The sequence below is a fragment of the Hydra vulgaris genome, chromosome 09 (genome assembly GCF_038396675.1).
Source record: "Hydra vulgaris chromosome 09, alternate assembly HydraT2T_AEP".
Classification (NCBI taxonomy): domain Eukaryota; kingdom Metazoa; phylum Cnidaria; class Hydrozoa; order Anthoathecata; family Hydridae; genus Hydra; species Hydra vulgaris.
This window is the reverse complement of record NC_088928.1, coordinates 17,591,375-17,619,269: the sequence shown is the minus strand read 5'-3', so window position 1 is coordinate 17,619,269 and position 27,895 is coordinate 17,591,375. Positions and strand designations below refer to the sequence as shown.

General features: G+C 27.6%; 1 protein-coding gene and 1 long non-coding RNA gene across 2 annotated transcripts; one reads left to right on the top strand and one right to left on the bottom strand.

The window, feature by feature from the left end:
- The first annotated feature begins 2,971 nt into the window (after window positions 1–2,971).
- LOC100202445 (uncharacterized) lies at window positions 2,972–21,880 on the top strand. Its single transcript, XM_065804900.1, has 4 exons — window positions 2,972–3,237; window positions 10,648–10,803; window positions 13,432–13,845; window positions 21,259–21,880. The coding sequence occupies exons 1-4, from the start codon at window positions 3,054–3,056 to the stop codon at window positions 21,735–21,737; spliced, it is 1,233 nt and encodes a 410-aa protein (XP_065660972.1). The 5' UTR covers window positions 2,972–3,053; the 3' UTR covers window positions 21,738–21,880.
- A 5,440-nt stretch (window positions 21,881–27,320) lies between these two features.
- On the bottom strand, window positions 27,321–27,895 carry LOC136084605 (uncharacterized). The gene is made up of 2 exons (XR_010640677.1): window positions 27,784–27,895; window positions 27,321–27,661 (listed from the first exon to the last, which is right to left on the bottom strand). It is a non-coding gene; the product is annotated as an uncharacterized LOC136084605 (long non-coding RNA).

The window sequence follows — 27,895 nt, the reverse complement described above, 5'->3', positions numbered from 1 at the left end:
AAATTTCCATAAACACACATCACAATTAGAAAACTGTTCGATCTAGTTTAGATAAAAATTTACAGAAAGATATAATAAATCAAATAAAAAAAAGATAAAATATGCCAAAGACAAACAAATTAATCAGGTTGGTTTTTAATGCATTTCTGGCTCTAAACATATTTGTGGTTGTGTCAGTCAACGCAATGCCTTTTCGCGATAACGAAGACACTGATGACAAAATTAGTAGCGACATTAATACTTTAAAAAATGAATCTCAAAGCAGTCAGATTAACGATTACAACAAATACCAAAAAATTTCTACAATTAAAGGTAGACTCCAATATTATCCTTTCTATAATCAAAACCCAAAAATTGGACGTGATGCTTCTTTTAATTCTGCTCAAGATGCATCCAACAATGGTCGAATGAAGAAATTAACGTATATCTACAATAAAAACAATTACCAAAAAGATAAACCTTTATATTTATTTAAAGGATACAAACCTGGCGATCAAACCCAAATGCACTTTTAATTTTATTTATAGTTTGATAACCATACACTATATTTATTTACACTATATAATGTAATAAAGATTTAAAAAAAAAAAATGCTATTTGTATAATTTAATGAGTTTTGATTTAATAAAATCAAATCTGTTTTAAATGTTTTTTTAATGTCATTTTATTATATGTTGTATTAATGTCATTTTATTAATAATACTTTTAAATTATCATTTAATGATTCCATTCACATATCTTATATTGGAGGTTTTCCGATAAAGTTATTTATCTAACAAAGTTTTGTAGACCTTGAGGTGAGCTAGAGACCGTTGAAATTAAATAAAACAAATTTTTCTTCTTGACTCTTTTTCTGAAACTGTAAATCCTTGAAAAAAAATGAGGGGGTTACAAACTTTATACGTTCCTTACTTTTCAGCGCCAATATAGATTTAAGTTTGAAATTTATTGATGAATATTTATTTAATTTTAAGAGAATAAAAATTTTTGCATCTTGCTAACTATAAACCTTTAAAAGAAACTTAAAAAAAACACGGAGTTTTTAAAATAAAAATAAAAAACTACTTAGATAGTATTATATCAAAACTAGATATAGGACATGGTGTGGTTATAGAAGACAGAAAAGTGTATGATGAAGGAATTTATTAAATAATAAATAATATGACTAAATTTTAACTATTTAAAAAAGATTTTAAAAGTAACTTTCAGCAGAGAGACATAATTACAGAATCTTTTACGAAAATTAAATGTAAACGTTTTTTTAATTATACTGTTTATATCAAACTTTATTAATTGGGCTCACATAAGCTATTCAACTTTGAACGTACTATTTCAACTATCGGAACGTATAACTATCAACTTGCTAAATTTTTAAGAGGTTACTTGGCTCCACTAATGCCTTCAGAGTTCTGCGTTAAAGGATCTTTTTTCTTTGTTAATGATGTCATCCAAGCTAACATCCTCAAACAATTTTAAGATTTTTACGTTATAAAAAAACTATACACTAACATACCTTTGCAAGAAATCATTGACATTGGCGTTAACCTTATTCAAGAAAGTAAAAAAAAAATCCAATTTTATCACACCAGATTTTAAAAAAACTGTTTATTTTAGCAACAGCTCGACCAAATTGATAATATTGCCATGGAGTCTTCATTAGCTCCTGTTCTTGCAAATCTTTATACGAGTGTTTTGGAAGAAAAATGGTTAAAATCTTATACAGGTGTTAAACCAACATTTTACCAAAGTTAGGTTGACGACATTTTTGCTGCTTTTCCTTAAGAAATCGATGCTTTATTATTCTGGTCTTCACTTGTCGTTAGCTTATAGCTTTACTTCTCTTGTATACAAAGTAAGCCTTGTCAGATGACAAAAATTAACTTACTAGAGTTAATTGACAAAATATATAAATCAATAACACTATACTCGGCTAATATAAACAACTTTTTAGAAATTCAAATGAGAAAGGTGTATCCATTTTGGCTAATAAATAAAGTTCAGGGCTCTTATCTGCGCAAAACCTCTATTAATAATCAAATCAAAAGACTAACTACTAATAAAATGTTTCAAACCTATTTCAAATTAATTTGAAAAATATCGGACTTAACAAAAAAGAGGTTAAACTCAATTATTAAAAGACAATGTTAATCAGTACTTAAAAATTTAGTAGTATTCATTTCATTTAAAATTTACCACATATTATCACCTAAAGATCCCTTACCAATAGAATTCAAATCATTGGCTGTCTATTAATTTGTTTGTGCAGGATGGAATTCTAGCTTTATTTGCGAAACCACAAGCCATCTCAAAACACAAATGGAAAGACAAAAACTTGCATATTTTTAAACATTTATACGTTAACGAAAGTCACATTTAACGATAATTGTTTTTCTGTATTAGATTCTTCTTCCAATAAATATAAACTCAAATTAAAGGAAAGTATGTATATAGAATAGCATATGCCAGATATGAACAAGCAGGTGAATCATGTTAAAATGACTCAATTTTACTGTCTTTAGTCTTTTTTAACAAGGATAATTATTTTAATAACTTTGTTTGAGTTGTATACCCAAAGTCATATAATTTATATATATATATATATATATATATATATATATATATATATATATATATATATATATATATATATATATATATATATATATATATATATATATATATATATATATAAATGTATATTGCAACAAACGCAAGCTCCTTTTTTTTCCAAAAATTTCTTAAAATGGCGGTAAAAAAAAAACCCAATAAAAATATAAAAGATTTACAAAAGATAAAAAACGTTTAAAACTTTTAATTAGTATATGTTGACTTTTAAACACCTAAATATCTCAAATAAAAAATTCCATAACGGATGTTTGTATTTTTCATTAATTAAAAAAATATACGTATATTTTAAAAAACGCTTTTATAATGAGATAAATCAATAGAGTATTTTAGTTTCATACTTATTTTAATTTATAAATCATGATTCTTCCATTTCACATATTTTAAGTTCAGTTACGCGTTCTATATCTTCAAGAAACTAAAAATTGATGGGTTCCATCGGGAACATAAAAGACATTCTTTCTGTGAAAATCAAAGCAAGGCATGATAGTTACACTGATCAATTTGTTCGAATTTTCATGACAAAAATGTTTATGATAAGCGCTCTTGTAATGGGCGTAGACTTTTTTAACGATAGAGTATCTTGTATTGTACCCAAAACAAGTAATTTAGGTATGTTTTTCTATATTTTGTTATATTTAAAAAAATTCTCTTCTCTAATACCATTGACAAAGTTTCTATTGTGAAATTTGATTCTCAAGCATTTGTAGATTAGACATTAGTAAAATGGAGTAACTTTTTAATCTAATATGATTCACAATAATTAACAATATTCTATCTCTAGATTTTGTTTGAAAGCACTAATCAAGTTGAAAGTTATTTTCTTTAACACTAATAATGAATATTATTGAAAGAATATTATTGAAATTTTCATTTTCAAAAATATTATCAAAAGTTTTATCAACATCTCCAGCTTCATAAATATTCTTCAACTTCATAAATATTCCTGAATAGTGGCGAACGGTCAAACTGGTTTAGTTCTAGCTTTTTTCAGCCAGTTTTTTTCACTAAGGAAAAATATTTGAACACGTTAAAAGTATACTTAAACAGCTCTAAGGTATACTTTATCAAAGTCAAATTTAAACAGCTTCGAAGTACACTTTAACAGCTTCGAAGTTTTAACAATTTTAAAATGTACTTAAACAAACTCAAAGCATGCTTGAACATGAGGAGGATAATTATCAAAATTAATTGAGAAAAAATCTTAAAAAAAGAAAAATAATTAAAGTCTTATGTGACACTTATGACAGGTTTCAATAAAATAGAAGCAAATAACTTGTGACGTCTTCACTTAATTCGAAACTTTTATTTTCAAATTAAAACCTGATGTTATTTGAGTCGATAAGCATTTAAAGTTTTACGTTTAACCGGGGGTTTGCATAGTTCCGCTCTATTAGCTCTAGATGTAATTTGATATGCATCATTTATTTACTGTAAAGTTTATTTAGTACTTGTATTATTTGCACTTGCCCTACCAATGTTACAATAACAATGAGTATATATCATATATTTAAATAGACAATTATATAAATCATTAATATTATAGATGAATATTTTTTTTTATTAAATATTTACATTATATTAATATTATTATAATGTATATATATCCAGCAGGCACTGAGCCTAGGGCCTCAGAGTAATTAGGGCCTACGAAAAAATTGATGACAAAAAAAGATGATTTTTTTATTGAGCGTTAAAAAAATAGAGAAAAAAAAGACAAAATTCAACATCAATCACTTTTATAATTAGAAACCTTTTTTTTTAGAAAATTTTTTTTTATGATTTTAAAATTTTAGTTAAGGAATTATACACAGTATACACAGATAAACACAGTATTATAGACTAAATTATATAAACTTTACGACTATTTGCGTGAGCAAAATTATAAATAACATCTTCAAGAGTTATTTTTCACATCAAATCGTTTTCAATTGAAAGAAGTGCAAGAGAAGATGATTTTTCTTTGATGAATTTGAGTTTTGAGAAAGATTTTTCACCTTCACAACTTGTTTCAAAAATTGAAAGATAAATACGAAAGGCAATATTTACGTTTTGAAAACTTGTGACCAATTGTACTGATTAATTGACCAATTGTACTTTTATTGTTTCATGAAAGCGGTTTTTAGACTGTCATACAATTTGATGATAGTGCACATTGGTAGAGCAGCATTTTGGCATAGAGCACAACTCATGCCAGACTGCTGCAAAGCTTTATTGACTATATCAATTTTTTGTAAATCTTTCCAAATCATACACATTGGTGCAGTTTCATGATGATCTAAATTTTTAATTTCATGAACAGCTGCTGGTGATTGAAGTTCGCCTTTAGCAATATCAGACAATGCTAGGTGTTTCTCCAAATAGTTTGCATAAAAAAATTTTGTTGCACCACTACGTGCTAACCATCTTGTTTCTGACAGACTTTGTAAAATTGGAGCGTTTGCTTTATCCTTAATTCATTCTTTAAATTTTGATCATCTTTGTGGTGAAGCGGAAAAAAAGCACACACTAACTGAACAATATCAAAATAATTAGCTGCTGTTGAACAACAATGCAGATGAACCAACAGATTTTAAGTTGTGAGCAGAGCATGGTATTTACTATGCTAAACTGTTGATCTCTCTAAATCTAACTTGTACGCCAGAATAAATTCCACTCATGTTGCTGGCATTACCATATGATAGACCTGCGATTCGTAATAATGATACAATGAAGTTTAAGAGTATTTACTACAAGCTTAAACAAGTATTTTCCATCGTGATGTTCAATTGGAATAAATTGAAGAAACATTTACCAAACCATTGTTGAAATATGTGACCATGATATCAGAAATTGAATCTTTGCTAATTCTATAATACTTTGCATTCTTTGTTTCAGAAATTATCTGCGGCAATACTTTTTAGTCTAATATATCAATCAACTCATTGCATATAGTTGACATATATGATACATTTTCCTTACCCTAGTTGCCACATTTTCGAATGTATTCAATTAGAAATAGATCAATTTTAACTAAAAGATCAATGCAGCCAAGTTTCCGTTGTTATGACAGACTCTCACCACGGAAAGCTAATCCTCTTTTAGCAAATAATTTTATAACTGAAATTGTTCTTTTCAAAACTTCGGTTCAGTATTTAAACAATGTCTCTTTTTCTTTATGGAGTTCTTCATCAATTCTAGTGAACTTCTGAACTAGCAACATCATTGAGAGAGCATCAGTGTGGTCTTTAGATTTCTCATGCAAACTAATCCTTGCAGTTGCACTTTTCCAATTTTTAAAACCAGTTTGAAACTGATTGCAAGATTCATCGACACCACCTTATTTTTAACAAAATAGCTTGCACACATAACAAAACACTTTATCTATAAAAGGAGAATAAATAAGCCAGTCTCTCTTGACAACTTCTCCTTTGTCATTTTTTTTCAAGAAATATTCCTTGCGTGCATATCTTAACTCGTCTCCAAACTATCTATCTGAGACTGGTAGATTTCGTCTTGTTTTTCATTAATAACATTTGTTTCACTTTGTTTGGTAGTTTTGTTTAGCAATATTTCTGTCATTGGTTGTGACAGTTGTTTCATTGCTGGGCTTAACATACAAAACAAGTGATGATCAATAAAGTTCAGTTAGTTTTGAAAAATATTTTTAATACAATAAAAATAAAGTCATAAAAATTGTATAGCACCCAGTTTCTATTTTAGGTTTCTAATAAGTGAAAAAAAATTAATTTAAAAAACTCTTGGTTGAATTGAACATTATAAGGATAATTAAAAATAATACTGCAAAATCACAATGTAAGAAATCAGAGTCGTAAATTTTTTTATTCATGAAGAATGGTTCTCCTAGTCACACTTTGATATAAAATCTCAGACCGAAGAATTCTACTATTAGATAGGCCAGGTAAATCATCTAAATTCAGTTGTATTGAAAATGTCTGGAAACTATTCAAGAGTGAAACTTTTAAGAAAAACGCATAAAGCAAAGTAAATTTTATCAACAAAAAAAATTTACATGTACAATTGAAATCAAAATTAAAACTTTAAAAGCGTTGCTTAAACGCATTGAAAGCAAGTCTCATTAATTCAAATTAATTTCTTATGCCGAAAGCACCTACATAAAATCTTGATTAACAATTTAAATGAATTATTATATATATATATATATATATATATATATATATATATATATATATATATATATATATATATATATATATATATTTATATATATTTATATATATATATATATATATATATATATATATATATATATATATATATATATATATATATATATATATATATATATATATATACAGGGGCGGATCTAGCATTTTAAATGGGTAATGCGAAATTTTTTCATGGAATCCCCCTTCCTCCAATCTCCCTAAGGATTAAGTAGAGTCAATTTAAAAAGTGAAGGGACAGAAAAAGGCGTGGCAAGGGTGGGACGGACATGCCCCGGGCAGCTTTTTTTTAAGAGTGACGCTGCTGTTTATGTTATTAAACAATAACTAATTTTGTTTTGTATTGCTTTTGTAGTATCTATTTTTAATAAAAATTTACTCAAATGTTGCTTTGGCTGCTTCGTTCATAAATTAGACATGTAATTTACAGCCTAATTTACTTATTTAACAAAGTGCACCAACGAGAAGGTAAGCCAAAAGACTTTGGATTTCATCAGTATACTATCATTTTGCCTAAGGTTAGCCCTCCATTTCTGGATTCTTTCCTTTTCTTGAGAGGCACGTATTGTGAAGTAATGTTGCCTAAGGTTAGCCATCCATTTCTGGATTCTTACCTTTTCTTGATAGGCATGTAATGTAAAGTAATATTATAATTATAAAGGTTATCCATCTCTGGATTCTATCCTTTTCTTGATAGCAGTTTATGTAAAGTATTAGTAATCTTATCTAAGGTTAACCCTACATTTCTGAATTCTTTGCTTTTCTTGATAGAAATTTTTTTTTTTTAATAATTTTTGTTATACTTTTGTATTGAAGTTCAATTAATATAAAGTAAATATAGGCTAATAGTCTCTCTCTTTCTTATATACGTTTTTCTTATATTTGGAAAACCTCTCATGTCAATGGCCTTTAAAATACCGGCATCAGTTAAAGGAATATTTGACTGCTTTTTCAAAAATAATTCCAACAAATCTAACTCAGCATGTATTGAAGTAAAATGAGGCATATCAGATGAATAGAAATTTAAAAATTCATAAAAAATCAGATTTCCATGGTTTCTTAACCTTTATAAACAAACATACAATTTTCTGGAAACCTGTTATCTAGCTCATTAATAAGATATTTAATTAATGGAGAAGAAATGTTTAAAATAGTCACAAACTGTATTTGTTGGATAATTATCTCGGTAAACCTGGAAATTACACAATATAGATCTCACTTCTTAGATATCAAGACTAAACCAAAAGCCAAATCAAAAGCAAGAGTGTACCTTTCAGTGTGATGTATATCAATTTTTTTTTATTTCTAATAACAGATTTTTTAGGTTATGTACTTCAAAACGCTGCGCGGATATGTCAAAAGAGTTAGTTGCAATGGATTTTTTAGTTGCAATGGATTTTTATGCAATTACTGTAACACTACAGTGTTACAGTAATTGCATAAAAATCCATTAACCGTTTTGTTATAACTAAACTTACAAGAGAAATCTGTTAATGATCTTAAAAAAGAAGAGGATTTGGAAGTAGTTGTATTCCTTTGATTCATTTAATCCCATTTCCTCTGTAGCATGAATAACAGTTATAAAATTATCAATAAAAGCATCAAGATCTCTCCGCTTTTGAATCCATCTTGTTCAAATAGTATCTATTATTTTTTCTTGTTCTAGACTTAAATATTTTTTGAGACAGTTACTACGATTAGGATTAGATAAGTTAGAAATATAAGACATTTCTTTTACTTAGCAAAGATTTTTCACTTTTTGAACTTGGCACGCAGCTGCCACAACTAGTCTGTGGCTTGCACAATTAACAAAAATAGCTTTATGATTAAGAGCTTTTATTCAAGAAGCAACTTCTTCACAATCACCTACCATACAACCCGCACCATCATATCTTTGGCCTTTACTATTTTGAATATCAAGTCCAAAAAGTATCTTGAAGTGTATTAAGTAAATTTAGAGAGAGACTGAGACCAGATGTACCAGTCTTGCAATTAATAAATCTTAAGAAATCCTTGTGAATCTCATTATTTGAATTACTTTAAAATCATTTTAATCAAATAATTTTAAAATTATTTGAGTAAAATTATTTTAAAATTATTTTACTCAAATAATGGCGCGCACAAATACAAGTTCAAAACTTGTATATATATATATATATATATATATATATATATATATATATATATATATATATATATATATATATATATATATATATATATATATATATATATATCCAATACTTCTTCTCAGCACAAAATGTGAAAATACTTTTAAAAATAAGATAACTTTTTTTAATTTTATTATTTCAATACATATTTTGACTATATATTGTCATCATCAGTTAAACTATATTTGTTAAAAACGGTATAAAGTATAGTATATAATTGTAAAAATACACATAATAAAAAGCAATAAAATTAATAACAAACTTCCTATATATACAAAAAGAATTATTATAAATTATTTTAACGGATGTTAAATAAAACAAAAGAACTCATAAATTTTTTTAAATGGTAAGAGCCATTTTAACATCATTAACTTGTTTATTCACATCTGGTTTATCTCATCCTATATGAGTACTTTCTTTAATTTTTAATTCAATTTTGTTATAGGCACGATCCAAAGTCGAAAAACATTCATCACTTTAACAAGTAAAAAATTCTTCTTTCGAGTGAAGATGCTTATAAATAAGAGAGTTTTTATCCCTTCTGTAGTGTTCATCATTCGTGACTTTAGGTGGCAAGAAGTTTTGCCAAAATAACAGGATTTATATCCTGCTCAAACATATATATATATATATATATATATATATATATATATATTATATATATATATATATATATATATATATATATATATTATATTTTAACGTTCACAAAAATTTTGTAATATTTTACGAGCTGATGATCAAAATAAATTATTATCTGTATTAAGAGAATTCGTATTGTTTGATGTTTTCTTATTAATATAACATACACTCTTATACAAGATGTCTACACTCAAATCATATATATATATATATATATATATATATATATATATATATATATATATATATATATATATATATATATATATATATATATAGTGCTCGAAGTGGAGAACAAAAGTAACGGGATGGTATTCGGTAAATTAAAAATACAATCCTGCCTTATCATTGTTATATAGTGATTTATAAAAAGGTGGTGGGATGGTTTATACTTTTTTAAAAAGGCGTAAGGATAGCATCCCGTCGCATCCCGCCTTACTTCGAGCTCTGTATACATATATATATATATATATATGTAAATTATGTTAGTGTATTTTACAAATAGAGTGCTCAATGTTCTTAAAGAACAGAGCAATAATTAATTAGTAAAAAACACTTATCTAACTTTTATCTTCGACTTGGAGTTTCACCATTGCTGGATCATCAGGAAGAGTTACTAAATCTCAAAAAAAATTCAATTTATATAAAAAAATATTTTACAGGAAGTTATAAATTATTATAAAAAATTTTTAATTAATATATTTTTTTTTTTTTTTTTTTTTTGTTAACGGGAAGTTACAGAAAGTAATTATGAAATAATTTTCTTTGGAATGGGGATAGTTTAATTTGGTCATTTGTTTTTATAATTTTTTAAGAGGTATTTATTTTCGTGCCTACATTTAGAAATTAATTCAGATTTTATATATATATATATATATATATATATATATATATATATATATATATATATATATATATATATATATATATACTATACTAGGTACTATATTAGAGTTTATTATTTTAAATTAAAAAAATTAAAAAAGAAAATCATTTAAATAATTTTTTTTGTAATTGTAAAGGAGCAGATTTTGTTCACAGTGCATGCTGGATACAAGGCTTTTATATCTATCCCGAAATGGCAATGCGAATGAAAGATTCTAGATACTATGGTATGCCTAGAGATATCATATATGATGGTATGTTGGAAAATGGAGTATTATGCAAAACAGGACCAAGTAAAAAATTCTTAAATTATAAAAACTATTTTTTTAAGTTTTATTTTTTGTAAAAGTTAAATTAATTTTAGTAAAAAAAATCTCTAGTTTGCGTCTTTATTGCTGAAACGTTATGAAAATATATAAGTTGGCCTCGTTTGCGAGTGCTTTTTTGAAGTATTGATTTTTTGTTGCGTAAAACGGGCAGGTTATCTGATTAAAAAAAGTATGTTTGAAAAAACCTAATACAACAATAAAAGAATATAAATATAAAGAGCAAATATTATATTTTTTTATTACATTTATGTAATATATTTAACTTTTATTAAATATTCTTATATTTCCACTAAATGGTTCTGTTGGCTGCCGTAGAGATGTTTAACCCACTATAAATTTTAACTAGCCACTTGATAGTTTACCCAGCAACTCAAGTTGTTAGTTATGACCTGAGAAATATTCTTTTTGAGTTGTCAAGTAGACTAAATTTAGAAAAACTATAATCTTTAAGTAGACCAAACTAGGTTCTCAAGTTATATTAATAGTAAATAGATTGCTAATATTATATCAATAGTAAATAGATTACTTACTGTGATCATGAATCAATAGTAAATAGATTACTTACTGTGATCATGTGATCAAAACTATTTTAGAGCTTCGCTCTAAAAAAGTTTTGTATTCATGGTCACAGTAAATAAGGAGGAAAGATCAGAGGTATATACTGGGGACGGTTGTGTCTAAAGGACCAGAATTTTGATTTACAAAATGTTATATTTGTCAATTTAAATTTGGCTATGTTTATCAAACCACATGTTTTAACCTTAGAATCGACTTAAACGTTAAATGCGTTCTGTACCATTTCGGTAATGTTAAAAAAAATAATTTAAATAAATTATTTTTAATGTTAAAAAAGTTTGAAAAATAAATGAAATATCGAATAAGTATAAATAGTATACGTCTAATTAAACGTAGACAATTCTGTTTACTTAAAGTAAACTTGATTACACACCACAGTATAGTTTGATAATTTCAATTTAAACTTTTAACATGAACCTTGTTATTATTGATTAGGCATAGATTTAACAATGGGGTTAAAAAACATATTTCTTCAAATAGTTTTTGTACTAGCATTTTGATTTTTATACAAACGTGACTTTTACAACTTTTTAAAAACATTTAAAGAAAGGTTACCGGCATTTTAGTATTTTTAATAAAGTTCTAAAAACCTGAAAATTGTTGGATTTCAAAATAAATTTTGTATACATTAAATAAATTTTTCCAAAGTTTTAAAAAATGTAGAATCTGCATATAAAAAATTTTTAAAACTTTGAAATAAAACCCCTAAAAACATCAAATGCATTAAAAGCTCATGTTATCATCTAGTACATACTTGAGTTTAATGACAAATAGGCGAAAAAGTATCACATTAATCAGCTAAAGCTTTCTCCAACTCTACTAAAAAAATGAGGTTTTGGGTTTAGGAGTGATCATACACGATATTTAATGTTCATGTGTATCTCATTAGGCTAGGCAAAGGCGCTTACAAACAAAGTTTAGGTCATTTAGAGTGCTCAAAATAACTATTAAGCAGTTGAGTACTGCTTAAAATATCTCTTACGGTAAGAGTAAATAAAAAAAGCTTGTTTATATAATATAATTTAAATGAAGAACAATATTGAAAGATTTTTGGGTGTTTTTCTGTTTTAAAATTCTATAATATGGTTTTTCATACTTACTATAATTTCACATTCAATGAAAAATATATACTATCTAATTTGAAAATTATGAATTTCTTTATTCTGAAAACCTGCTATCCCGATTGTAAAACTAATTTATAATCTGTTTTACAATCGGGATGGTGTTTTTTTTTCTTTCAAATTTTTCATAACTTTTTTAGAGCTAAGCAGTGTAGCATTTTAATTTTTTTTTGGAATATTGATAAAATATTTTGGAATATTATTGAAATATTTTAGAATATTATTGAAATATTTTGGAATATTATTGAAATATTTTGGAATATTGATGAAATATTTTGGAACATTGATGAAAATACTAAAATAACAATAACTTTCTTGGATGTCGCCTAATGTTTTGAAAATTTTTAAAAAAGTCTGAATAAGAAACAAATAGCTAAAACCAAAGTTTTTTGACATTTGTTTGACCTTATTGTTAGTTCTATGTCTGAGACTAGATACATTTTTTTTTTGATACACTGACTGATATATTTTATCAGAAGATCGGTGTAATTTCAGGAGGAGAAATTACTACATAAACTAGATTATGTACATAAAAAAACAACTCGATAAACCCGTTTCTAAAATCCAACATTGTATACTTAACTAAATCTTAGCTTTGTAAAGAAAGATATCAAATATTACAGCCGTCATTTAAGGCCTATCCAGATAAATGTTGATTCCAGGATAATAGATGTGTAAGTGATTTAAAGGAATATATATCAATTATAATATTAAAGGAGTTCTTAGGGATAAAAAACAAAGATGATGACATTTCAATATATAATAATAAATCATGTGTTTACGCAGAAAGATTACAAGGAATGTTCAATTGAACTTCGGTGCATTATGCCATTTTATATTTTCATTTAAACAATCAACTGACATTATTAGTAAAAATTTATTTTTTCATTTTTAGCTTTAGGACAAAAATGCAAACCTATGCAAAAAACATTTTATCTTCAACATCAATGGATGCCATTTTTTATTGCTAGCCTCGCTTTGATGCACTACTTTCCTTATTTATTGTTTCGTATTGTTAATACGGATATAATTTCTTTGAAGACAAGTTTAAAAGGAGAAGTTAGTGCTGATTCGCTCGTTCGCAATTATTTTAATTACAAAATAAACTCAAAAACAAAGATGCGTATTCGTATTTTTTTAAACCTTGTTATAAAATGCTTCTACATTACAGTTTGCTGCGTAGGATTCTGGCTAATAGACTTACTTCATAACGGCAATTTTAAGAGTTACGGTCCCAGCTGGATACGGTGGACAAAATACAACAACTCTGCATCACATGATTTCCAGGAAATGAAGCACCCTAAACCAGGTTATATTTTATAAATTTTTATTTTTTTTACAACTTTAATAACTTTTTTTTGAACTTATTTACAGGGTATTCCCATATAGTAATAAAAAAAAGAGAAATCAAAAGATATAACTTAAAAACATTTACCCAGTCGGCATTTGGTTCTAAAAAAACGTCTTTTGAACGTTCAAAAGGCGTTCTAAAAATCTTCTGAACGTTTAAAAGATGTCTTTTTAGGACCTAATGCCGGCTGGGTAGTCAAAAGACTTTATAAAAACTTTTGAATACAAAAATAAATAAAAATATTGTTTTTACATAGATTCGTACATTTCTTTTAGCATACGTCATTAGTGAAGATGTTTAACAAAGTTTTTCAAATGCACTCTTTATTTTTTTTTTTTAATTTTTTAAATTCTGAATGACGTCCTTTATGAACGATCTCTTATATAACTTATATTCAAGATCGTGTTTAATATAAGAAAATTTTTCTAATAATTACAAGTCTTTTTAAAATTTTATTTCAAAATTTAGTATTTTTTGTTTTATATATATATATATATATATATATATATATATATATATATATATATATATATAATATATATATATATATATATATATATATATATATATATGTATAGATAGATAGATAGAGAGAGAGAGAGAGAAATTACCCACTATATATAAAAGCATAATACTTGAGTTTCTTTATAAAATTTAAAAAGTTATAAAATAAGTTATAAAATACTGAATATTTATTACAAATATCTTTAATATCATTTACTTAACAACTTAATTGTACCCCTCCACTTTGAAACCCGTGTCTTTGGGTCTGATTGTTCAATCTAGCAGTTTTTGCAATTCAGTATTGTAAGTTAATCAGTCACACTTCACTAAGGCGTCGTCCATAAATTACGCCACGCTATAAGGGGGAAGGGGTTGGTAGTTTTGTGACGACTAGTACAAAACTTGCTACTTGATTGTTACAATTTTGTGACGTAATTTATGGACGACTCATAAGTTCATCAGTCACATTTCAGCATAATTCTCATTTCTCTTGTTTTATAGATTTTCTAGGATATTTAAGTTATTATTTTTTTCATCAAAGAATAATAGAGAGACTGTTTAACATTACTGTCTATGAGGTGAAATATTTGCTTTTTATAGCAAGATACAGTTTTCTTTGCAATTTTATTTTTAAAATCAACATATTTCAACAAAAAAGAAAAGCAATCAGAGATCACTTTTTTGGTTAGGTAAAATATCTCTTCTTGTTTTGTAAATTTAAAATAGGCATAGCTTTGGACCTTTGTACATTTAATTTAAGTTTTTCATTTCTTATTTCTTACTCAATCTTATTTAAAGTGTTTAATAATTGTATTCCTCTTGTTAGGGATTCGTATAATAAATATATACAAGTTTTGATGCGCGCCTTCGGCGTGCACAAAACTTGTATTTGTTTTTAAAATTATTTGAGTAAAATAATTTTAAAGTAAACCTTTCTGGGTTTTTTGCTTTGTATACAGACTACATGCTTATACTATCCTTCAATATATAATAACTCTGCTCACACTTTCGTTTTTATTTTTAAAAATTTATTTTGTAAGTAAAATAGTATTTATAATTACAAAGTATTTACAAAAACTGCAAGATATTTCTTGTAGTATTGTAGCATGACCGGTAGGTAGTAGCGCTCTTCTTCTTTGGACTGACCGTATACATGTGTTCAATTTCTTTTCTGTTTTCGTGGTGTCCATTCCGTCGATGTTCCATTGAAAACAAAATGCTCTGGTATTTCGCAGTACAAAAACTGTCACGAATCGATAGTGGTGCTTTGTTGGGCTGCTCCTTGTTTAAAACAGTTTTTCGAGCGCTCGTTTTATTGGAACCATGCCGTTAAAGTTGTGTTTTTTGCGTTAGTTTTTTCAGTTGCGCTGGCTTCATTACCTGGTTAGATATAAACATTTTGAAATTTTGGTAGATGTACGGTTAGGCGATAAATACCATATGATTGCATTTCAGTATCAAAGCCGAATATTCGCCACGCAGGTTTTGGCAGACTAACATATTGTGCATCCAAATGGGCCAAAATTTCGTCATACACAGGTTGTCGCTGGCGCTGTTGTTTTTGTTGGATATTTGTCGCTGTTTTGTCAGGTCTCTTGTAGATATACTTGCATAGGTACTTAATCAATGTGATGGTAGCGCAAATGTTGACGTTGATGTGACATTTGTACTTTGCTGGTAAGTATTTGTTGTGTAGTACCACCCATCAATTATCGGCTCTTCCATATTATTTGTCAATATAGAAACCTGTATCCTTTTTACAGTATTCTGAATAGCCATCACTATCCAGAGAAGCCGTATCCCTGAATGTCTTGGGAATTCGTTTTTAACATACGCCATCAGTCATGCATGGTACATTAGCATTCGTTGCGCCGCAGATTCCGTGCATCATCATAGTCGCTATGATTTCGTGTAGACGGTTTTCTTACTTTGGATCTGGGATTTCAGCACTAATAATACGATCGACGTCTTATAGCGTTCTTGTTTTGTCGTTGGCATCCATAATGAATAATAAATGACAGCAAGGTTACGTTTGAAGGCGCGTATATATACCGCTTTTCTAGAAAAATCTAAGGGTCAAAAGTTCAAAACTTTAAAAAAGTTCTAGAAACTTTAAGAAGTTCTAGAAACTTTGGAAAAGTTCTAGAATGTTCTAACATGTTTACACTTTAAATTTGCCGCCTGATGTCATGGTAGGACAGACGGACCGACGGCTCTGCTTTAGTATAGAGATATATTTTTTCACCATTGTTTCTTAAGACTTGATAATGTTGAATTGATAAACTCCACTACTCCAAACTCCATAACTAACTCCATTACTGGTAAAGAGTTTCTTTCTATTTTTCTAAGACAATACACACTAATTTGTATATACTAACAAACTTTACCCTATATAGCTATTGTACTTTTAATACCTATAACTTCAAAGTTTTGTGAATGCTTTTCTTTTTATACTTTTAGATTCGTTTTTAATATAAATTCACAACTGTACATACATTGACTGAGTATCTAGTAATAGGCGCAGGAAGTCTACACACATCGGCTGAGGGTTTTGGTATGGTCAAACAATCAATTTAAACTATTTTCCATTTAAGTCAATCTTATATTTGAAAAATGTTAAAATAAGTTTGGGGTGGATCAGTTACATGTCCACGAGCGCTAGAAAATCGAGCTTTTGAACACTAGTAACAAGTATTTGTCTGCGATAATTATTTATAATGATTTTTTTTTTCTGAAGTAGTAACATCTAATAACTATAAACCCATTGATAATGAAAATCTTTTAAACGGAGTTATTAATTTTAATGATTTAAAAAGCGTAACAACAAGAAAATTGTGTTTTACAATACAAAAATAATCTTTTATTGCGTGTGTGATTTTGGTCAATTTTTTTAAATACAATACTCGATTTTTCAGCTTGTCAATTATCTGTATACACATATCTTTTAATTTGAGTCCAAAATTCCTCAATTAGACGCAGCTTGGGCTCATTAGGAGGGTTTTTCTCTTGGCATTTATTCGATAATTTTGACTTTTAGGTAATCTTCCATTTTGTTTACGGTAGTATGTATTTTATATATATATATATATATATATATATATATATATATATATATATATATATATATATATATAAATATATATATATATATGAAAAGTAATATAAAAGTACAATATCCACATACGAAACCCTTTTTAAGCTATCTTTTTGGTATTATATAAATTTCTTTATATAATCGCCCACCCTGGATTTTATTTGCTATGCGAAAGAATTATACTTTTAATGTTGCCTAATTTGTTATTTTTAGTTAACGTTTGTTTATTAATAAAAATTATCATTTATTTTATATATTTAAAAATTAGTGTTTCCATCATTTAAAAAATATCAGCTTCTAAATTTCTTCTATATAATAATTATTCAAACATTTTTCAGCAATTGATGATAAAAAAAACCAGTTTTTTCACACACCGTAAATAGTTACTTTATTTCCGTTAAATTTTTAAAGACGCAAAAAGGAATTTTTAAAAGAAGTTGGTTTTATATATTTTAATTCATATATTTTTAATTTCTAATGTAAAATAGACCACTTTTTAGTAACTTTCAGACCTATGTTTTTATATGATTTCTAATTGGTATAATATTTTCCATCATAATCAATTAAAAAATGGGTAGGTGGAAACAATCCTAACACCCTGTTTTGGCCCATACCAACTTGTTTTAATATCAAAAACCCTTTTTTCTACATATAAACAAAATACTTTTGAAAAAAAACGGTTTGATTCAATTGACACAACATAAAACCTGGCGGTCTCTTTGGTCCACAGTGATATATATATATATATATGTATATATATATATATATAAATTAGTAGAAAATTACTTAACAGAAATTTATCTTATTTAACACTGTGTTTCATCAATAAAGACTCATTAGAAATGAAAGATCAAATTAATAAAACTTCAATTTATACCAAAAATTAAATTACAGGAAGTCGCAAATATCTTAACTATTGTAAATTTTCACACATTTGTGGAATTTGCTGACACTATTATAAAAAGAATTCTTTGAAAATGATTACTTTTTTAAAAATATTTTTTAAAAAAGGGACTTAATGTAACTATTATTTGAGCTCATTTATTTTTGTAGTTTTTTAGGAGAAACTTATTTTCGTGCCTACATTTAGAAATTAATTCCGATTTTTTGCTTAATAAACATTTTTGGTTTGCATGTGTAATTATTTCAAAATTTTCTTGAAGGCATAGTATACATTTTTTAGAAATATTGTTATATGCAGGCGCTGTTTTAAGGATGACACCAAAGACACCATGCTTTCAAAATATATATGGGGGTTAAAAGAAAAAAATATTAATGATTTCATACTGAATAGGTCCATTCTTAAAACAGCGCTTGCATATAACAATATTTCCACACAGTGTTAAATGAGATAAATTTCTGTTAAGTGATTTTCTACTAATTTATAATTGCTCTGTTCTTTTAAGTACATTGAGCACTCTATTTGTAGAATACATTTTAAAGTTGTTTAAATATATATACATATATTTATATATATATATATATATATATATATATATATATATATATATATATATATATATATATATATATATATATATATATATATATATATATATATATATATATATATATATATATATATATATGTATATATATATATAAACAAATACAAGTTTTGATGCGCGCCTTTTTCGCGCACAAAACTTGTATTTGTTAATACAGTTTACATGCTTATACTATCCTTCAATATATAATAATTTCGCTTACTTTTTATTTTTTATTTTTATAAATTTATTTTGTAATTAACATTACATTGTATTTAACATTACAAAGTATTTACAAAAAACGCCTATATTTTCTTTGTAAAAATTTTAAATTTTTCAAAGAAAATATTGGCAACTTAGTTATCGATCGTTGTAATAGTTCTTTATGAAGTATGTGACAGGTTTGTGTTTGGTTATCTGGTAAATAAATTTTTATGTCATCTATGCATCGCACTTGTGATAAAGCGACGTATAATTGCCATTTCCGAAGACTTTTGGCAGATATAATCCGACTTTCTTGAACGTTTGCCCCTGACTTTTGTTGATAGTCGTTTTGAATGATAGTGGAACTGAAACCAGACACTACCGTTTTGTCAACGCAGACAAAACGGTAGTGTCTGGTTGCTTGGGCATATCGTAATACGTTAGACTAATAGGAATCTGCTTTTGTAGCTGCCGGTCATAATTCTGCAGTCGATTAGATGTTTCTCGAGCCGTTCGATGGTAAATCTTCTTCCATTGCATAGTCCTTTTTTGACGTCGAGATTCCTCAATAACATTACAATTTTTAATTTCAAATCATGCAACGGATATCCAGGCGAAGTAATGCTGTTGAGGAATTCTAGCGGAAAATGCGTTCTATTGATATTTCTCTCACATTCAGCTTTGTCGATACTTTTGTAATTTTTTTCCACTTGAGGTAATAGCCGTAAAATCTCGTTGTTTATCGCTAGAGAATCAAAGTTTTTTGGAGTTAGAATGGCTTTTTCTGATAACGTTTCTATCTCTTTCGGTAAATTATAAATAAAATAAAAAGTTATCCGAATACGTCGTTAATAAGATTGTGGCTAAGGCACTCATGTGGTAATTCTATTTGATATTAGTGACTATTTTGATATTGTATTTCATATTATTATCAATATTAGCTTAACTAAAGTAAAGAAGTCTCTGCAGAGAATACTAAATTGATTAACATGTGAAGACGCTTATATATATCTTTTGGTTTTTCTAGAAAGTTCTAAGGGCAAAAGTTCGAAAAGTTCTACAAACTTCGAGTTTGCAAGTAAGATATATATATGTATATCTTACTTATCTTTCTAACTCGACTCTTTTTTAGCGAAGCTGGTGATGTTGCTCTTGATTGAGCTGAGCTTGATCTTTGCGGGTCCGGTTTTGTGACCTCTATATGGCAATTAGCCAGAGGAGAATAAACCACTCTACCCATCTACAATGATGGTTCATCAAAATGGATAAAATATATATGTACAAGCACATATATACAACTATATATGCGTATAAATATGTAAAATGTAATATGTATATATATATGCATATATATATATATATATATATATATATATATATATATATATATATATATATATATATATATATATATACACTAAAATATAAGAAACAAATAAATTTAATTCCGATAAAAGTTAAATATAACGTTGCGCGGAAGTAAATAATAAAAGTTAAATACAACGTTTTATCAACAAATGAGTGCTAGCTGGGATAGACGATCTTGAAAAATCTATTTAGAATTAAATAAACGAAATACCGAGATACAGCAACAAACAAAAAAACATATCTTTTAAAAAATGGCTCTTACAATAATTGAGTTAAATCTTTTAAAAATAGGTAAATTGAACTTTAAAATACTTTGTAAAATAAAAACGTTATTCGCGATATATATATGTAAGTTCTAGAAAGTTTTTACTTTTTAATAAACACTTAAACTGACAATTTTTTAACCAATTAGTTTCTTCTATAAAATTAAAACCATTGAAAATAGATTTCCCACTAAAACTTTATTTTGAATTTTTACTACTTTAGCATAATTACTTTTGCATGTGCTGTGCAAACTGACCAATCACATTAAACGGCAAACCAAGTCCTATTTTTCAGATAAGATATTTCCAGAAAAATTTTACATTATGCATTTCGACAATAGCGAATTTTGAAAAAAATTAAAGATGTACTGTTGAAATAAGTTTAAAAACGGAGTCAATTGTTTACTGACATTAAACATTTTGTACTTAATATGTTATTGCCTACTTTTAGGTAACGTACTTCTTCCACCAATGGGTATCTGCGAAATTGCAGAATCTTACGGAGACTCAACTCATTCTATGATAAATCACAATAAGTTTGTTTGCGAAATTAGCCCAAATATATTGTATCAATATGTACTCATCATGCTATGGTTTTTGATAGTCTTTAGCATTATTGTTAGTATTAGTGGATTGATTATTAGCTTGGTAGGACATCTTGTGACAGTAACATGTTTTTTAAATGATGGAAATCCAGCGCGTGCAATATATCAGATTTTAACGTTTCGGGAATGTGAGTACTTGGAAATGATACGTCGGCGCAATATTCCACTATTCGGTGATATTGTGCGAATGTTGCTAAGCAATAGATCTGACTGCAAATGTAAAGGTACTTTTAATTTTCCTCCAGAAAAAAACCTTAACCAAGAATTGTTAGATTATGATCATCGAAAATTAGAATACCGCAGCAGAACTCAGAGTTTTGCATAGTTTGCTCAAATTTATTCTTATGCTCTTTTTTTATAATGGTATATATAGACTGGTATATGTATTGTATATATGAATGGTATATGTATTTTATATATGAATGGTATATGTATTGTTTATATGAATGGTAATGGTGTATATAGAAATATAATAGTTAAATAAGATTAAAAAAAAGTGACTTGTAAATGATAATAAAGTATCTTTAGTTTAGTATATATATACATATTTTTATTTTTTTTTTGTTATTCACCTCCTCAATGCCGAGAAGGCCACTACAGATGGGGAGGCTACTTAATAGTGTTTATAACCCTCTCTCAACTCTATAACTCCAAAACATGAACCTTGACAACAAGGTTGCTGCGCGTAGAAACAAGTTGAAAACAAGTTATATACATATATATATATATATATATATATATATATATATATATATATATATATATATATATATATATATATATATATATATATATATATATATAATATATATATATATATATAATCTAGATTATTCTAACACCTAACACAATGACTTGATAAATATTGGTAGTAACGGTTATGAACGGAGAGTTGCAACAAAATAAAGAGTATATTTTGAAATTATTCAAAAACTAAAGATTAATTAACATTTTTTTTGGTTCAATCAAAAAAGCAATATCGATGTAGATATTAGCGATTCGGAATCAGTTAAGTTTTCCTTTGCAATCATGTACGTTTTTTCTAAATAGGTTTTTACGACAGAGCTGCTAATGCTTGAGCACTGAGGATCAAGAACATAATTGTATTGCTTAAAACGTTCACATTCTACAAGACACGAGTAGTGATGCACCAACTACCATATGATTTACAATGACTGCCAAAAATTTTCGTAGATTGGGGTAGGTGTGGCCATATGTTGTAGTAGAAATCTCTTCAAAAGCAACTACAAATAATAAATGCAAAGTCATCCTCATTTTTTATTCTATAAATTAATAATCCATTATCCTTAACGCTAAGCATTATAAGCTAAGCCTAAAGCTTTTCTTTTTTTTTTTTAAACATCTTTGCTTCCAACAAGGCTGCAGCCACTAATTAAAGTTGGAAGTTACTGAAAGAGAAAAGATGAAGATTGTAGAGCAAGATAACGATTGACGGACGACTTAAAGAATTGCAAATTATATGAATCAGGAAAACAAGATGAAGGAAGCGAACTCCAAAGAGCTGATGTTCGAGGAAAAAAACTAGACGAATAAGCGTTTTTGGAGCACTTAGGAGCAGTCACAGAAAAAGGATGAGACTCAATTGAATGACGAGTAACACGAGAATGAAATTTAGTAGATGGAACAAGAGACGCTAGCTCTTTAGAGCAGGGCCCATTATAGTATTTGTAGAAAAGATAAAGAGAAGCAACATTACGACGATGTGATAATGGTTGAAGGTTGGCTGCAAGAGCAGGTCCAACTATGTTTACAATGCGTTTTTGCACCTTGTCCAAAAGAGAAAGGGCATTATTAGAAGAACCACCCGAGATATAGCAACAGTATTCCATACAGGGCCGGATTTGGGATTTATAGAGATAGAATCTGAAGTAAGAAAGTGACGAGCTCGATAAAGAGATGCAACCGTAGCAGATGCTAATTTTGCAACTGATTTAATATATGGTTTCCAGGAAAGATTGGAAGTATGAGTTAATCCTAGAAGATAAAGAGTAGATGACTCATCGAGTACATCACCGTTCATAAATATAGGAAGATCTAAATTATTGCGATAACGATTGGCTGAAAAAAAATTGAGTTTTATCTGTATTAAAGTTCACCAGCCGCTGTGAGTCCCATGCTGTAGCAGAAGTGAGATCCTTTTCGAGCTCGAATGCCCCTCCAAGCAATCAGAGAGTATTGGTTTTTTATCACGACAAGAATAAATGGTAGTATCATCAGCAAACAATGCCACCTTAGATGTGAGAATATCTGGAAGATCGTTGATGTAAATTAAAAAGAGTATAGGGCCAAGGATAGAACCTTGAGGAACCCCTGAAGGAACTCCATGCGGAGAGCATGCGGACCGCGGGTATGTTCCTCTGTTTTAAATATCTATTAAAATAAAAAAAATCAGTATTAGTAAATAATCTTACCTGCTCGAAAGTCAGAAATCTTAGATTGGTCAGGTGTAGCAGCCGCAGATCTTTTTTGAACAAACTTTTGATATAATGCCTATTTTCCGGGATGTGTTTTTAAATAGCGAATGAAGTTGGTTGTTGTCGCAACTCCATCGGTAATTAAAGCTTAGCAAAATTTACATCGTGCCGATCTAGATTTTCTTTTTTTTTCTCTCTAACTCTGTATAACAAAAGTTAACTAATGCCAGGCAATGCAGGCGTTTTCTGAATTTTTGTAGCACTCGTAGTATTAAGTTAACTTTCAAATCTTTACAAATTGCCGAAATCGGTAGCAAACACACTTTAGAGTACTTAGAATTAGAATAGCACAGCAAAAACTTCCGAAATGGCGGACGCGTTTTTATAACGAACTTTATAAATAAATTACATATAAAATAAAGATAAAAAAAAGTTTTGGAAGGTTAAAGGAAGTTTTTAACAAAAATAAATTAAATAAAAATGAAGAGAGTTTAATAAAAGAAAAATAAATAAATAAAAAAGATAAACAAAATATTGAGAACCAAGTCAAAACAAAAGAAAAAAACAACAAAAGAAACGAGACAACTCAGCGTAGTTAAGGAGAGTTAAAGGTTAAAGAGAAAAGATTCGGAAATAGAAAATAGTTGATTTTTTTTAATTTGGTGTAAGCAAAACTCTTATGGTTAAAATGAGTGTAGATACTTCTGCATTTCTTTATTATGTCATTTACTGCAACCTGATCAAAAAAGACATCACTTGCTGCTGATTCTAAATGCCTTAGCCCCCCTTGATTTTTGTACCAGCATCCCCTTCCCCCAACTTTCTTAACCTTCCCACGCGACTATATATATATATATATATATATACATATATATATATATATATATATATATATATATATATATATATATATATATATATATATATATATATATATATATATATATATATATATATATATATATATATATATATATATATATATATATATATATATATATATATATATATATACAATATTTGCGGCCGTGGTGCAGTGGTTAGAGCGCTTGCTTTATAAGCAAGAGATCCAGGTTCAAAATGAGCTCTGGACATATTTTCGCGTCACGGTAAGAAAGGAGGCGTGAACTTCCTGGTTAAATGCATTTCCGCGGTGCTCTGTGACAAGACCGTTAGGACATCTTGGGAAACCTAAAATAAAAAATAAAAAATATATATATACATATATACAATATATGTATATATATTATGTATGTAATATATGTATATATAGTATGTACAATATATATATACAGTATATATATATACAGTATATATACATATATACAATATATATATATATATATATATATATATATATATATATATATATATATATATATATATATATATATATATATATATACACAATATATATATATATATACACAATATATATATATATATACACAATATATATATATATATATATACACAATGCGACTTCGTCTGTGTTTCATGGAGTGATATATGGTTTGATAGTCAGTACTTCAATCCTGCAGATTTTGTTAATCTATTAGAATCCTGCAATGAGCATCCAAAAGCATTAAAATCGTTAAAGACAATTTGGTTCACAGAGCCAACACTAATTCCAACACAACGGTCAAATATATGGATAGAACGTGCGGTAAAAGTGATGCAAGTGTCTCTATTTCATAGCATAGAAAAACTTAACATTAAATACTTATTGTCAAATAGACTGTAAAATTATTTCAATCATTCATTTTTATTGGTTTTCTGTAAAGTACTGGAACATGTGTCTAAAAATTACATTTTTTATATTCCATAATTCCTTTTTTATAATAAGGGGTGAAATTTTTTGAGATAAAGAATAAATGTCGTGATTAAAAAATAAGATTAGCTGATGGATTAATTGGAGGGGTTGTTGGGAAATGTAAAAGAAACTGAAATGATAAAGCAAATCCGGGGTGATATGATATACATGCAGCAATTCGATTTTCTTTTGGTTGTCTTTTGTGGAATATGATTTTAGACAAACAGATTTTTACGAACTTTACAGAATAGCGCATGCACTGCTGTTGAAGACCAACATTTTGCTTCTATTATAATGTCAACATTGTCAATTAGAAATTATAAGTCATTTGAGAGATTTTGGAAACTTGTCAAATTCTTGCAATTACGATTGCAGTTTAAAACCCTTATATTCCAAGGAAGAAAAGACATCTTGCTAGAATCGAAAGTTAATATACTGATAATACCACGTACTATCCTGAAAGAACAGGGAGATAAATTGAAAGGTTTATTACAAAGCTCTTGATAATGTAGCTGAAACGACAAACTGTTTTGATCAGCCAGATTGGGTTGTTTACCGAACTTTGTAACAAATTTTAATGAATGCACTTAATGCCTATAACCGAGAAATTAATGTAGTTTTTGAAGTATTTGAAAATGATTTTTGAAAAGATAAATTGGTTGCGTAATTGCCAATTTTTAGGTTCTGGTTAAAGAAACAGTAGTAAATGCAAACGAATCAGTTTGATTTTTACAAAACTTAAGTGCGGGTAAAAGACGCCTCAAGCGTTTATTTTGGCAAAGCTTCTTCTGATTATGCTACATACGCTAAAAGCGAAAGATTATTATATACTTTAAGATACCTGCAACTAATGCTAAAAGCGAAAGATCATTTTCCACTTTAAGACGCATGAAAACGTGTCTTTAATTAACAACAACTAAAAAAAATGGTTGAATCATATTATGTTATTAAATATTCATAAAGATAAGACTGACGCAATCCATATGATTGGAGTTGTGAAAGAGTTAGCTGTTTGGAAAGAAACACGATTTGCTTGGAAAGAAACACGAAACATTTGTGGACGTTTCTCCAAATACGATATTCAATGACAACTAAAATATGTTTAAAAATTCATCCAAACATAAAAAGCTCTAGATATACCTTTTTTGTCTTTTAAATCAAGTAGAATATAAAAAAAATTCCGTTTATTATACATTGCAAGCAAAATCATAATTTATTCTGATTTATACTCAAAGTGTTTGACCTACCCAGTAGTATTGTCCCCCTTCTTCCCCTAACAAAATATTTTTCCCACGGGCCTTGAACAGAATGATAGTATGTAATCATAAATATTGACTTAAAACAATTTTTTTTTACTTACACCATGCAGGTTCTCACCAGCTTATATTATATTTCAGTTAAAAAAGATGCAAATTTGCGTCATAAACATTATCCTTGCGTAAAACATTTGTTTATTAAAAACATAAACGTTTTTTTTAAAACCTATTGTTATTGTCGTTTAGTAAATCATTAACTTTTAATGTTAATAAAATAAAGGTTCGCGTAGTAAAATCTTAGCTTGCATATAAGTTTAAGTTTCTATATTCAGTAATTAATTTCTTTAACTACATAACGTCAAAAACGTCGCAATGTTTTCAAAAATTAAATTTTTGAAAAAAACTTTATTGTTATAGTCTTAAAATCGATAAAGATGTGCGGTACCAGACACTTCTAGACTGAAGATACTTGGTCTATCCAGTTGACTACTTATGTCGTTTAACTAATGCTTGTATGATTTTCTGGTAAGAAAGTTCTTGAAAGTATTTGTTGATGATGCTTTTACAGTTTCGAACGGTAAAGAATTCCAATCATTTACGTCATGGTTTGTAAAATAATGAAATTGCTCAGCACAGTTCGACGCATTCTAAATTTCCAGACAAAGGTTGTGGCCCCGTAGATCGTAGTTTGAAGAGCAGGCGCTCTTATTTGTGGAGTGAAGAAGACAATTATGTTCGCTAAAAGCTAAAATAAAAAAATTACCAGCTAAATTCTCTATTACGAATTTCATAACAAAGTAAAAATCATTTTTAATTGTTTCAAGTTTTCTAATTAAATTAAAGTCTTAATTTTCCTATCTAACCTACTTTTTTATATTTAAAAAGCGTAAAACCATATTTAAACTATCTATATAAATAGCATTTACACTGTAGTTAATTCACGCAAGGAACAATTGAGACAAGCTAGTTTAAATATGTT

Coding starts and splice junctions, on each gene's coding strand:
- LOC100202445 (XM_065804900.1), top strand. CDS start 3,054: ATGGGTTCCATCGGGAACATAAAAGACATTCTTTCTGTGAAAATCAAA. Junction 3,238..10,647: donor ACCCAAAACAAGTAATTTAG/GTATGTTTTTCT, acceptor GTAATTGTAAAG/GAGCAGATTTTGTTCACAGT. Junction 10,804..13,431: donor ATTATGCAAAACAGGACCAA/GTAAAAAATTCT, acceptor TTTCATTTTTAG/CTTTAGGACAAAAATGCAAA.